The sequence below is a fragment of the Aptenodytes patagonicus genome, chromosome 4 (assembly GCF_965638725.1).
Source record: "Aptenodytes patagonicus chromosome 4, bAptPat1.pri.cur, whole genome shotgun sequence".
NCBI lineage: Eukaryota > Metazoa > Chordata > Aves > Sphenisciformes > Spheniscidae > Aptenodytes > Aptenodytes patagonicus.
The window spans coordinates 47974501-47987846 of NC_134952.1; the positions used below are offsets into that span (position 1 = coordinate 47974501).

The window sequence follows — 13346 nt, forward strand, 5'->3', positions numbered from 1 at the left end:
AAAAGTTTGCTCATTCAGCCCTCTAAGTAGATGACAGATCAGAGAACTTTAAAAAAGAAAATATAAAGTGCTTATGTGTGAGTTTTAAAATGTAAATACTTAATTAGGGAGCAGATTAAAGAATTTTTTTTTTTTGTCTAAAGCTACTCAGAGAGTTGCTATTTTGAAAAAAAAAATCCATAGATGATTACTGGCAATGTTACTTGTCTTCTGTCCAAATTTGTAGAGTACATTTATGTTATGATTTAACTTTTCATATGTTTTTGCAATTTGTCACATCTGTCAGAATTTGTTCATCTAACAAACAGGCACTTTAAGATAATAAAACACATGTGGACTCAGTGAAAAGCTACATCACAAATACTGTTGTTCTGTTACTTTTGTTTTGCTTGAATCAACTGTTGTTTTTATCTACTGTTGTTAGTTTTAATTTTGTTTTGTTTATCATTAAGCATCGCTGTCAAAGCAGAGATTCCAAAATACTTCTTTCCATGAATATGTACTTGGGAATACGTACTTGGCACTTTTACTATGCCATTGGGCTTCAAAGGGCTTTGCTTAGAGCGTGTTTAAGAAACATTAACAGTAACATTGCAGCAGTAATGTCTTCGATGTAAGAAATACTCTTTATTCCTGTTTTAGGAACAATTCCCATGTCAACACTGCCATAGCATTAGGTGAGCAGAATTTGTGATTATGCCTAGTATTTATCCTTCCTGCTCACATTTAAAAAAGCAATGAAGTAAACAAATGTTCTAACCTCCCATCTATAAACATCAAGTAGCCACAGAATCAAATCTTACAGCTGTAAATAAACAGGAAGAGATCTTCCCTGGAAAATTAGGCTGAAGCCATCACGTTTGAAATCAAACATAGTCTCAGTAGGACAAAATACTATCAAACTCGCTTGGCTTTGCCAACCTGAGCTTTAATCAAGCTTGGGCACAGAAGGATGCTGGGATTGCAATTTTTTTTTTCCCCCACACATTTTGGGTTTTGCTAACAGATACAAAAATAACTCCAAGTGAAACGTGATACAGGCTAAACTGCTTAACAATCCACTTAGCCTTTTTAAGAACTCGGTGCTTCAGAAAAGATGAGCACAAGGCAGAACAGCAGAGAAAAATTTGCTGCCATACTCAAACCTAAAAAAGGAAAGTCCTCAAAACCATAAGCTTTTATGACAAATTATGAAACTTTAAATAAATCATTTTTATTTAAAAATATCATATTCATGACAAATTTGCAGACACCCACTTCTACTTGATGGACTATGTTTTCAAGTTCAAAAGGTAAGATTGTATTTTCCATGCACATTTAAGGTTATCTAGTGATAGTTCAAAAAGAGCCTCCCATCACTTTGGGCATGATAAATTGCTAGCCTCCTCCTCTTATTGCAGTTTACTACATGGCCTCAAGCTCTTCCCCATCAGGATATCACACGCAGTATTTTATTGGTTTTGGAAACCCAACTAGGTGACAAAGGCATGCGAGCTTTAAAAGACGAGTGGCTTCACTCTGCTGTGACATATCGGCTACAATTCACCCCTTCGCAGAAGTGGAAGAAATACTGAAGTTGAGCTGACCAGCAGGATGCCCACACCCTGAGGTTAAGCACTAACACAGCAGTCTGAGAACTAGAGTCTGTTCCCAGCTCTGCCTAGGATCCTAATTTCAGGTCATTTTACTTCTCTGGGCCTTAGTTTTGTGTTTATTATTTGGACATGGAGAGCATGGTGGAAGCGAAAGAGGAAGCAGATTTGAAGAAGACACCGTGAAGCCAATCTTTACGTGCCTGGGTGCAAATGGCGAGTACAGCACATCTGAAAACACATCTCAGTGAGGATTCGGTTTAGTTTCAAATATTTATAATCATGCTTTGCTGTTACTGGGCATGTAGTGCATGAAATAGGACTAATACTGCAAATCTCAAGATTACAACAATAAATATCTCTATAGGAATGAAGTGGGGAACGACAGAACTTTACTTATTAAAAGAGGAAAGGGACAGAATTGCTAGAAGATCCTTGGAGTGACTAGTTTCAGTATTTTCAGAGGCTCCTATCATGTTGCTCTCTTTTGCACTGATGCCTCTTACTTTTTGTTTCAAGGACATTTAAAGACTTTTACAAAGTAACTCTTGGAAGATCTACGTGTGCTTTTTGTGCTAGTTGCTTCTCTGCTTGTTTCATTCACTGATGTTTCTTAAAAGTGTTATTTCAGTAATTGCAGTTGCTGTTAATATTCAGCACACTTAGAGGCTTGTATTGAACAGCTGGACTTTGGATTTTCTTATCATGAGTACCTGTTTTTTTTTTTCAAACAGCAGTATTATGGTATTCAAAAGAAGTGGGTTTTTTTCCTTTTCTTCTTCATCAGTATTGTCCTTTCCATCACAGAAAGAACTACTGTCCGTAACAGATTTTTGCTTTGTGTTTCCTTATGTTATAATACTGGTTTGTACATAAGATATATGCAAGTCTTCACCATAACATTTTTCTGTAGTCTTAAGACAGTGCTTTATCATTACTGAAGAAATCATTAGTAAAGCCGTTGCTTTACCTAGCTGTGTTTGAGATACATGCATTAAAAAAAAAAAAAAAAAGCATTTCCGAATTCCTTTGAGGGTCTACACTGATTTTTTTCCCTCCCCACACTTGTTGGGTTGAATGTTGTAGACTGGCCGCATCAAAGCTCTTATTCAAATTTATGCAAGATGAAAGTATGCAAGAATTTAAAAATTGAGCTACTTAATTAGAGTACCTTGTGGATAAGATTAAATTTTCCAATGGTACTGCAGGAACCAATTACCACACTGGAATAATTTCATTTTGAATTGCTTTTCTGTAACCAGGAGCAATGACTTCGACTGAAAACTAGTCGTAAATTTAAAAAATGTGTAGAAGGAACCAGATATAACTGCTGGCATAAGGCAGGCATACTAAAGTGGTCCTGGGAAACTGCAGAAAAAAAAAAAAAAAGCCAGATAGTTTCTTTGTCTTGGGAGCTAATCAATGAGGCTTCCTTTCTTGGATTTTAAGCAAGACAAATCATCACAAAACAGAGCTATCCCACAAAGATCCCCACACTTACTACAGTGTAGGGGCGTTGCGGAAAAACTCATAAGGACATTCCATATTCTCAGGGAAGGAAGCAACTCTTCCTTTATTCTAACAAAAAAGTTTGACTGCAACACCAGTTTTTGAGAAAAAATTACTGCTGAATATGACCTTAATGTGTTATACATGGCATGCATTTCTGAATGAGAATATGGGGTAAAGATATGAGAAAAACACTAATAGCGTAGGTTTCCCAGTAAGTCAATACGACGACTCCTCATCTTTTGTAATTTAGGCTTTCAGAAATTGAGGCTAACTCATTCTTCAATTACTATACCCAGAAGAGGATTCAATATCACGGCTGAATTGTCTTGCAGGTTATACTGTATTGTATATCCCATTGCAAAACTGCGCATATCCTAATTGCCATTTGTTTAAGCTGTACACTTTCAGCAAGTCCTTGCACAATAGATTTTCTGGTACTATACAGAAATGAAACATGGATAAACCAACTGTTTATGGTGCTTGGACTTATGTTAAGAAGTTAGAGAACATAAGAGGGCACCACCATCAGCAATTTCTGCCACTGCAGGGCAAGATAATTACAGAAGAAGAATAGAACAAGAGCCAGTTTTGTTCAGGATTTTGATTACTGGCAATGGAAAGTATGTTTATGGCATCAGCAAGTGACATAAAACTAGAAAAAGCTGCAGGTCCATTAGATGGGATTAGAATGAAAAGTGGCTTTCGTATAGAGTAAGATGCTGAAATTTGATAGGTATAAGAATGAGATACTACACATAGGTACAAAAATCAGCTTCACAGATATACAATGAGAGCAGCTATTTTCAAAACCTCATTGACTTTGCTGAGAACACTTGTGAAAAATAACTTTACCATATTTTGTTTGAAATTTCTTTCAGAAAATTTCTTTCGGTATACATAGCTTGGAAATTTCACTTAATATTTTAATTCTCCCCCGCCCAGCTCTGATGGCGACGTGCCTGGCTGGGACAGGCAATCAGTACACCTGCTTGGCTCTGGGGAGATGGAAGCAGCGTGCGAGGCAGGGCACCATGTATCTGGCTGCCCTCCATGGTTACAGGCAAGCTACTAAGGAATAGGAAGTCTAGTTTCCCCATCTGCCATGGATCAGCAGCTCTGGAGAGTAACCCTGAAACTATCCAGGCTGTTAGTAAGCCGACAATACCAGTAAATAAAATGCGCTAGGGCCGATTTTATCTCCCTGTCGTCATAGCTCACAAACAAATGGCTTAGCTCTCTTCTCACAAAATATAGGGAGGCCTTTCCCAGACTATTCCAGTTCTGTGCCACCCTCTGAGCTGTGTCCAGGCACTGCGTGAGAGATGCTGCTCAGCACAGACTAAAGCTGTGCCAGGGCCATGCTCACAAATAAGCAGCGTGGACAGGTAAGTGCCAGTGCAAAGCCTGTGCCCTGGCCCTAGTCAGTTTGCAGCAGGGGAAAAGCCTACAACCAAGTCAAGTTCATGGCTACCATCCGTTGGGGCCAGGAGTGACAAGGATCACAACAACAGGCAGCAGTGCTCTGACTATGTGTATTCCCTGAAATTTTGACATTTCCAAACCCCAAAGCCTGGTAGCAGCGCAGCTTGCACAGCACACTCGCAGTGTCAGGGTTTTTCTCCCAAATTAGGACATAAACAATTTCTGAAAAACCTTGAAAATTCTTCTAAATTATGTTTCCCAGCCAGCTTTAAAAGTCACATTAAGCTTTATATAAACTCTGTTAGCACATACATCTACCTCTCCTCAGCAGAGATCTTTGCTGGATCACGTATGTCCATTTGTACACATCAAGATGACACATGCAAACAAGTTCAAAGCAGGGATAAAATTGGATAAACTGATACCATACCCAAACAAAAATGTGGTCCTTCCTTCTTTCCTAGCAAATGGCTTGTTGGGTGGCTTTATTAGCTAAACCAAAGACCTGCTCTATCCTCTGCAAAACATGTAACTTTCCTATTCCTAACACTCTGCAGCTCTCCATTTAGTGTGAGCACTGCATGGGTTCCAGTGACTGCAGGTGCTAGACACAAAGAGAAGTCTCAACCACGTACCACAGTTGTCTTCGTCGGCCCGATTCCCGCAGTCATCCTCACCGTTACAGTGAAGTTGTTGGGGCAAACACTTTGTGATATTGCCACACGGAAAGTAGCCCAGGGGGCACCTGACCCCAACTCCAGAAACATTATCTTCCAAAGAGTCACGGATGACTAAATAGAAACAGAAAGAATATGCTTACTTTTAGATGTGCTCTTAACGCTTAAAGAACTTTGAGATTATGTTTTTATAAATACTCATTTGCATTTGAATGTGAATATCAAGCATAAATATATATTAGTTCATTGGACATGCAATTGCAATAGTATATTAAGTACTTGTTAACTTGGCAAAAAACATTTATATCGTCAGCTAATTAAAATTTGCTTTGATATAAAGTAACCAGGTAATTCCTCCCCACACATCCTAGTAATAAGATGGAAATGCTAATCATACAAGACAAATGACCTAAGGCCACTATTTAAAAGGATTGTTTCACTTTGCACTAGAAATTAATTTTTTATAACAACATACCAGATAAGTTATGCAGATATGGACTATATTAATTTGTGCTGAAATTTCAGACCCAGATAGATAAGACCTTTTATACAAAGTCAGAATTACATATTTTTAAATGTATTCTAATTTTAAAGAAATTACTAAATGTAACTGATCAAGGATCAAAGAACAAGGAAAGTAAGATCAAATCTGTGACGCAGTTTTGCTGAAGAATGAGTAAGATGACATAAAGGTGCCATTATGAATCCTTTGGAAGAATTGTCAGCCTGGTCCAAAAAACTTTGAGATATTGTTCAGAATGTATCAGTCTGAACAGATGCTGTTCTGCTAAGCCCATGCTTTATAGGAAGTAATTTCACAGAATACAGGGACTTCACTTAAGCAGTGCTGAGGGGAAAGGTAGAGGGATGCTGACGAGGGATAGCCAGGGCAGCTGGAGGACTCTACCTGTCCTCTGTTTCTCAGTTCTCTGTACTACAGCAGCTCCAGTTGCCCACATTTACAGATGCGTGATGCCTCACCAGTCCCTCCAGTGCACCTGAGGGACAAATTCTGCCACCACAACTTTTTCCAGGGTAAGTGCAACTGATCTGCTGCTTTTGTAATGGATTACAGGTTGCCAACTCAGATTCCTTGTCGTACAAGTTCAACTTCTTGCTGGGAGAATATAATGGAGAGGATTTTAAATTACTCTAGAATGAAATTTGTTCAGTCTCCAATATATCGGAAATGGAGAAAAGCATCATCAGCACAGAATGTTCCCTAGTGCTCTTTGTGCTCCCAAAGCTTCAGTAAGCCTACCTAGTGAAGTACCATTCCGCAAGGGCCTGCTAATTTAATTTTTGAAGTACTTTCAGAAATGAATATCACTTCCTCATTATAGCTAGCATTTGACTTAGTGGATGCTGTCACAAAAAAAAAGATAAAAATTCCAATACAAATTATATTTTAAGTTTCATTGCTGTCTTAGAGCACTTGAAATACTCTATACAAACTTACATTAACTGTGATGGGATGCTTGTTCAGATAGTAAATTGCCACTTCTAAAACATGCAACTATTTTTTCCAGGCTATTTTCATAAGACAAAGTATAAATCTTTTACTCAACTTTCTGAGATTAACAAGGAATATGTTATTACACAACATCTGATTTTTGTCCTCATTTTTCTCCTGGACTAAGGGAATCACCTGAAATTGAATCAAGTACTTCAGATTCATAAGAAATCTCTTCTGGAAGAACTTTCACGTGTTAAACCTTTGACAATGTTTACAACTGTGGAAAATCGAAATGTAGGAGCAGTATCTGGAGGAAATTGAGATAAATATTCTGTTATTCCCATATGCATAGAATTATCTTTGCTGTCAGCAGTGTCCTGCATAGGAAGTCATATATTCCAGCTAACAATCACCGTACAATTTTGAAAAGTTGATCCACAACTGTATAACTTACGCAATTGCTCGAAGAGACTTTTGCCTTAGCTCCTTATCCCTCTTATGTATAGGTACCAAAAATAAGGCTATATTCTAACCCCAGGGTGAATTCAAACTTGCATATTGTTCATAAACCTCTCTGCTGTTCTGTGCTTGTATTCAGAATATTATGTTTAACCTGTTCCACCCAAAAACAAGTAGCAAAAAAATCTTATGCAGACATAGTGTTAAGCAAACAGAATATGTGTAGTACTTAGTGTCTAAAATCTCTTGCTGCAAAAGATAGAAGTCACCGGCAACTGAGACTTCCTTCAATGTAGTTATCTGTCACAATCTGGGTAACTACTGAAACACCTGGTAAAAGACAACAATATGGAAAAATTAAACATAAATAAATAAAAAAATCCCAAACCACCAAACAACCCCTTACATTTTGTCAAGCCTTTTACCCTACGCACTGGAGACATATTCAGACTGAGCTGAACTTTGTGCTTAAAGGGGCTGATCTCCATGCAGTTTAAATTTCAAGTGATGGCATTTATCTTCTCACAGTACCATTCAATGGATTTTCATAGCATTTTCCAGAGATTATTATTAATTAGTCAAATAGTATTAATCCCTGAACTAATTAATGAATTTACTGTCACAGTTTAGAAATCATTCTTTGTGAAAGAGTACATAATCCCTCACTGTGTTAAATGTTTTGAATTCTCTGTAAATTTATAGCCTTGATGACATCTATTCTGAATCTCTGCATTACTCATTTTGTGCTATGTTGGGTTACCCTGGCATGTAAATATCTGCCTGGGAAAGAAGATAGCAAGGCATCACACTTAACAACTTCATCCTAGTCAAATCATTGAAAGCACTGGTCTTTGTCCATTGACTTGTTAACATCACTTTGTTTATGCAAAAAAAAGACAGAAGTTTGGACCCTGCAGATTGCAGGAGATTTATGAATGGAAAACCCCCTAACCCTCTCAGGAAATATTTGGCAAAGCTGGCAAAGATAGACGGGAGATAAGACAGTAAAATCCATTGTAAAATGCTAGATAATATTCGAACAATTCTCTTTTGAATTAAGGAAATTAAAACAGTGTCTATGTGAGCAAAATGGATAAAGATAGCACTGCAACAACAGCAACAAAAAACTATCCTTCTTATTTTGCAAATACAAACTTTACTGACACTGGAGTTTATCATGCCAAGATAATGATCTGTCATGCTATCTTTGTGATGCAGTATTAAAGGTGTCGACTTTTCTGCCTGTTATTGATTTTCCACTCTGAAAACATTGAACCACTCTTCTAGTATCTTTTTTCATTGTCCATTTTTTTTAGCAGCTAAACCTCCTGATAGAATAGCTCTAAAAAATATTGATTAACGGTTATTTCATCACATCATGTCACTGGCTGTTTCACGTTGGTGTTAAATCAAGAAAAAGAAAAATGTTATTCTGTACTCCTTTTATTAATCCATAGATTATGTCTCTGTTCCATATGCGTATCAAGCTTTATTGTTTAATAGGTTCTCATTCACAGCTCATCCAGGATAGAACATCTCAGCTTTGCTTCTTACTGCCAAACTAGCATCGTAAAAGCATGAGATCCCCTATGACACAAAAGAAGTACCATCAGCAAACCAGATAAACAATCAACTTGAACCCTAATATGGCTTGATTAATATAAATTATTTGTGTTTTATAATGAGTAAGTTTGGGTCGATATTGTTAACTTACATGGTCGACAGAAAAAAACCTGATGTCCTTCAGAGATATGGCAAATGTAGACTGATAGATAAAGGAAGACTAAAAATTTTTAAACTGTGTATAAAGAATTTAGCTACAAAGGTAGAAACTAGAGAAAAGGTGGAACTTAGGACAGATTTGTTTAGGTCTCAATTATGAAGATGAAAAGTATAAATCTGTGAAAGACTTGATTAGGTCAGAAGGTTTGCTTTTACAGATACTCCAGGTAAAAAGATCTCTTCTTTGTATACCTCATGCAGAAAATTATCTCCTGCCTTCCGGTGACATAGAGAAAATTTCATACATTTCAGCTATACTGTACCAGCAAAATTTTTTTCTCACAATGATCAGAGTAAATATTAAAATATTTGCAATGTTTCTAGAACAAATAGAAAAGAAATAGGTGAATTGGTATCAGTACAAATGGCAAAACCACAAGCATCTTTCTGACAAGACATTTGCCTTCTCAATACAGAATAATGTTCTACCAGTAGTGCACGTTCATGATTCTGCAAATTAAATATTTCTGACTATCATGTAACTTAGGGTCCCCCTCCATCCCCCAATTTTTCTCAAACTTTCAAAAAGAAAACAAGAATTCATGTCATACATCTTTTAAGCTTGTCCAGACCTGGAGAATCACTGGGGAAAGAACATTACAACATCTCTTTAAGCTCTCATAAAATGAAATCAAAAGAGGGAACGCATTTGGGAAAGCCAAGAACAATATATTCCCAGGAGAACATGGCTTTACTTCCAACTAAATTGATTCATGAAGCTCACCGTTTTTGTGCATTCTTTGAAAAATGGCACAAAATTTTGAAAACAGAGATTGGGTCACAAACGCTGTTTGAGAAACCAAATAACGGACATGTGCACTAGAAGAACACAAAGATAACACAGTTACTCATAGCTTCCATAAAACAAGTGAATATGACTCTGTAATGGGAACAATACTGTGCTGATTAGACTGAGTCATAAGAAATTAAACTAATCAAAGCAGCATTACTCACTGCTTGGTACTTGCTAGTCACACCAGTCTTAACTGTATTGCATACAGGTTCAAATAAGGGCATATCATAATATCAGGAAAATATTTTTGTATTTTCAAAAATTTGAATCACCTGAAGACTCATTGTCAGGAGTTAAAATGACTCTTAAATTCCATCAGCCAAATAAGCTAACATGTTTGTCTTCACTTGGAGTAAGTTATCAGTTTAAAAGTACTGGCGCTGAGGAAATCCAACTGTTTTTAAAAAGGAGTCCTTAGATGACAAGGACCAAGGAATGACTATGGTACTGAAAAATCCACCCTGTACTTGCTATGATGGAAAGTTGTTTTACCTACAAAAGCCCAAGTTTTTCAAAGAGATCAATGCAAATTTATCAAATGGTGGGACTTTTCCCACCCTCCCATAACTTATTTTAGTTGCTGCACTTCTAGACAAAGTGGGAAATGGGCTAGAGCAAGAGAAGACTGGAAATATTCATTTGAAATACTTGTTTTGAAACAGAATGTTTTCTTCAGCTAAAAGAGAGTCAACAAAGAAAACATTAAAGTTGAAATCGATTTTGCCCATCACTTTTGTGCTAGCCTGAATACTTCAAGACAACAGTTGATTAAAAAATTTCCTCTTCTTCTGAAAGATATTTGAAGGGCATGTGAACTGGCTTTGAAAAACCTTTAGCGTAATATACAGGAGGAGACCTCATAGGCCTGTAACCTTTATTTTCAAAGACAAATGATCAGAACAAGGCTATAAAACAAGTTTATAATTATGAATTTCTTTAACTTAAAAGCTGGTTAATTAATGATTGACAAAGAATAGTAGTGATAAGTTGTTGACCAACTCTGGTCAGAAACATTTGAATCACCAAATTGTAGGGGAAAAAAAAAGATATGACATCTTAAAAAGATCTTATTTTTTAAAAAATAATTTGGTGTCTGAATTTGTCCATTACAATAATATCTAGAAGTGAATGATATTTAGTTCAGTTTTACATTAATTTTCCTGGTTTTGTTGTGAATTATTCAGCTTCTTCCCTCTAAACAAGGGAATTTTGGAGCAATTTATGATAGAGACTAGGATGAAGTTAGTCCCGTGTATTTCAGGGTAGAAATACAAAGTTAACTTTTGCATGCCTTTATTTAACTTATTACAGCTTTATCAGTGGGAATACTTTTTTTTTTTTTCCCCAGCATGTAATTTTATAAGGACTCTCCTAAACCTGATACTTCTTTTAGGAAAAGCTTTCTAGTGATTTCTGTGAATACTTAATGGGAATCCCGTACGATTAAAATTATTTTTATTAACATTTAAAAACTGTCCATAAATGACATTGAAAATAGATTCTAGTTGCATACAAGAATAAAAAACCAGTTTATGCACTTGAACTTTAATGCTGTTAATGTACTCATTTGGAGTAGCCCCTTGGGCAAAACTTGTAGACCAAAAGAGACCTTGCTCTAGTGACGATAGATACTTTAGCATTAATCCTTGAGACAAAGCATCAGTGGCTTAAAAGATTTAAACATCTGTACAGGATCCCCACAGGAATATAATTAAACTGTTATCACTACATTGCCTTTTCTGCAATTTGCTCCTCTCCTCCTTTGCTAATTGTTCAGCCGTCATGTCTATAGTATTTTCTAAATATCCATATAGTATATGCATTGTGTTTGTAATTTTAGATTTTATTGGGTGCAAGTGACACAGTGGCATTTATTCAGAGTGCCAAGTTGTTGCAACAGCTTCATTTCTAAAACACTAGCTTTTTTTTATGTTTCGGCTGTTGTTCTTGCAACCAGAATTACATTTTCAGCTTTATTGCATTACATTTATCTTTAGTAGACCATACTAGATGTCATTCTAGGAATATGCAGTACTTGAACTACACACATAAGTTTATGACTGACTGTATAAAATGTTTGCTTTCATTAAACACAATATAGCGCAAAGGATTTTAGTACAAAAGACGCATATATTTTGATGGCCTATATTGCATGCCCATCTGGTCATTATCTTGGATTTTAATTTCATATAGTACCTTTATGTCTTGCTGTGGGTTTCACAATGCTTTCATTTCAGAAGTGTTTTCCAAAGCAGAAAATTTGTACTATCTTTCTGAAAATATAGACTCCAATCTCATAACCACATCACTGAACTTAGCTATGAGGTATGCCACAGATAATTCAGTCTAATTAATCCAGCTATAGTGCTGGAAGATCCTCTTTGTATAACTGCCAGATAAATCTGCTCCAGGGCCAGAAACTGCCAGTAGAGCAATTCAGACTGGTCACGTGGCACCTTGCCAGAGGATTTGGCTCTTACACCTTTTACTAATTTGTCTTTTTGTTCTGCTTACACAGAACTTAGAATAAAAAGATTCTGATGCACATAATATTCTTTGAAAAAGCCCCAATATGTAGTATAATGAATTTTATCTGGAAACTCAAATTCTGTAGGGCATTCCCAGAGGATAAGGGTTCAACACAATGTCTAACAAAGACACAAATTAATTAGCAGAGCCAAACCTTTCTGTCACTCCCCTTCCCCTTTTCTTCTTCTCCCCAAATACACAGAATTTAAATGATATCTGACTCTTATTTCTGTTTACAAATAAGTTCTATCTCTGTATTTTAACATGATTTCCAATAGAAAATACATCAAGGTAGGCTTTCCTTTGCCCTGGTGTTGTTTTGCATTGGCGTAACTCCTTCGATTTCACTAATTTCTTTTTCACAGTGGTGCAATATCAAGTCTAAAGCTGGACACATGAAACACCAGGGTTTTGTTCGGGTGGTGTTAGATATAGAACAAAAATGAAGGCACTAATGTAAACTAGTTAAATACACTGTGCGTGTCAGTACCATCCTACCTGAAAGGCCCAGAAAGGCAATGGTTAGCCATCAAAATCAAGGAAAACTCCCCTCCCAGGAGCCGAATGTTCCTCACAACCACTGAGGAGTATGCTTGGGCTGGCTCTTAGACCCCCAGAGATAAAAGAAATCTGTTTCAAATAATCATTCTTTCATCCTTTGAAACACCGCATTTGTAAGAGTTGATGATTTAAAGACATGTATAAAAGGAAAAAAAAAAAAATCTCTGAAGCTTCACACCAGGAATGGCATTTTTGATGTTTTGTAATCCCAGGGAAAAAAAGTTTCTTATGTAGCAGTATTTGCCATGTATCTTACATTTATTTTCCTATCTCATAACATGCTTAGTTATGTATGCAAATGATTTTTTTTTTTTTAAATCTGATTAATCAAATAATTTAAAATGTACTTTAGCCAAGAGGATCAAGGACAGCTGGTTATCAATAAATTAGCGTCCCTCAAGCAACGATCATTCGCCTCATCTGGATAACCAGCATTCTGAATTTAAATACATGACAGTAAGTAGATTACTGTTGAGAAGTTCACTTCAAACGTGTTGCTTTGCACAAGTTAACCCAGTCAGCCATATGTAAAGTAAGCAAAAGTGAAAAACTGATTAGCGAAA

General features: G+C 36.4%; 1 protein-coding gene across 1 annotated transcript in view; it reads right to left on the minus strand.

The window, feature by feature from the left end:
• RXFP1 (relaxin family peptide receptor 1) overlaps positions 1 to 13346 on the minus strand; it is a 57961-nt gene that overhangs the window by 29922 nt on the left and 14693 nt on the right. The window contains exon 2 of the mRNA XM_076336610.1: positions 5162 to 5317. Coding sequence (XP_076192725.1) covers positions 5162 to 5317 — 156 coding nt within the window. The remainder of the gene's footprint in view (positions 1 to 5161; positions 5318 to 13346) is intronic.